The following is a 1,539-nucleotide window of genomic DNA, read 5'->3' as shown; positions in this document are numbered from 1 at the left end:
CTCAGAACTATTTCTGGGGACAATGGAGCCGTTGGGCATCATGAAGTCATCCTCTGGATCTTCATTCCAGACCCCTGGAGGGATGAAGTAGGAGCTCAGCCATTCTGTGATCACCCTCCCCTTCCCTGCAGGGCATTCAAGGAGTCACGTTCAAGCTCTAAGGAGGAGGGGGAAGAGCTGGGAGACCTCTTAATTGCATTAGTTTTTGGTTCAGTCTGCCAGGAGGAGGGAAGAAGACCAGGCCTTCAGCGCAGGCCCTTCTCCTTCAGTGAGGGAGGAGAAGAAAATGAAGGAGGAAATGGAGGAAGAAGGGAGGGAATGTGGGGTGCAAGGCAAACAGGAAAAAATGGGGGGAGGGACTAGAGGCAGGGACGGAAGGTGTGAAGCTGGTGGGAGGGAAAGGGCCCACCATCCCCAGAGCCCAACCCCTAAAGCCCCTAGGCTGCCCAGAACCCAACTGGAACTGCAGTTTTAGGAAGAGGACAGGAAGTGAGCATCGAAGGTAGCTGAAGTGGTTCCTGCTACTCTGCCCTCATGGTTCAGCTCCAAGGGCCCCGAAAAAGGAAACTCAGCCCAGAATGATGGCAGGCCCATGAGAGGGCTGCTCCTTGCAGTCTAGGGTCCTGGGTTCTTGGGGGCAGGTCTGAGCTCCTGCTATGGATGCTGCCTCAGAAGCAGGGGCCTGCTTCTTACCCAGAAGACCCTCCGTGTGGTGTTGATAATCCTCTGGGAGGCTGCAGGAGGCATGGAGGATGTTGGCGAGAGCCGTCACTGAGATGGTTGTCGTCCCGTCGAAACTGGCTGACACCAGGGAACCATTGAGGGTCATGATGATTCCGGTGCTGTTGAATATGTTCAGCCCTAGAAAGAAATTAGCCATGGGAGCTTGGGAGCCAAGACTTGGTAGTGGCGAAGGTTCAAGGTGCAAAGAGACTGAGAGCAGCTCTGGGATGCCCTGGGAATGTCTTCTCAGTAACTAAAAACCAAACACAGGACACACAGGACACCTCAAGTCCCACTGCTCTCCCTACTGCCTGAGTCTGAAGGCAGGGGCTACTGGAGAGGCGGCCACAGCCCAGGGGGAAGGAGAGAAGTGAGGAAGGGAAGTTCAATGCCTGGCTCCTGGTGAAGAGGCGACTGAAGGGACAGAGGGTGGTGGCCATGCTCCTCTTCCCTGGGCTGCTGCCTCCAAGCCCAGCACACTGTTCCCACGCACTGGGGACCCGCTGAGCCCTGGCCCAGGGAAGAAGGAGGTGGCTGGTGGCTACCTTCTGCATCTTCATGGTCAGGCTTAAATATCACGGTCTGGTTATTGAGCCGCACATGGATTTTGTCGTTGGGTTCCAGGAGCCACTGAACCTGAAAGGAAATTGGAGAAAACCTACATGTCCAAGAGGCCAGAGAGGAGCCTCTGAGCCTCTGAACCCTGAACCCTGCACAGATATGAAGGGGATGGAGAGTGGGGTGGCAAGGTGATGTGAGCTGACGTCTATGGCGTGCTGAGCATGGCCTGGCTCTGAATCAGACACTTTTTTTTTT

General features: G+C 55.4%; 1 protein-coding gene across 1 annotated transcript in view; it reads right to left on the bottom strand.

Moving 5' to 3' along the window:
* MUC4 (mucin 4, cell surface associated) overlaps positions 1-1,539 on the bottom strand; it is a 42,898-nt gene that overhangs the window by 12,560 nt on the left and 28,799 nt on the right. Inside the window, 3 exon segments of the mRNA XM_012730424.1 lie at positions 9-74; positions 694-861; positions 1,269-1,359. Of these exon segments, the coding sequence (XP_012585878.1) occupies positions 9-74; positions 694-861; positions 1,269-1,359 (325 nt within the window).

The sequence above is a fragment of the Condylura cristata genome, unplaced genomic scaffold (assembly GCF_000260355.1).
Source record: "Condylura cristata isolate star-nosed mole 26May11 unplaced genomic scaffold, ConCri1.0 scaffold00003, whole genome shotgun sequence".
NCBI classification, from domain to species: domain Eukaryota; kingdom Metazoa; phylum Chordata; class Mammalia; order Eulipotyphla; family Talpidae; genus Condylura; species Condylura cristata.
The sequence above is the reverse complement of the archived record's forward strand: the minus strand, read 5'-3'. Positions and strand labels throughout refer to the sequence as shown.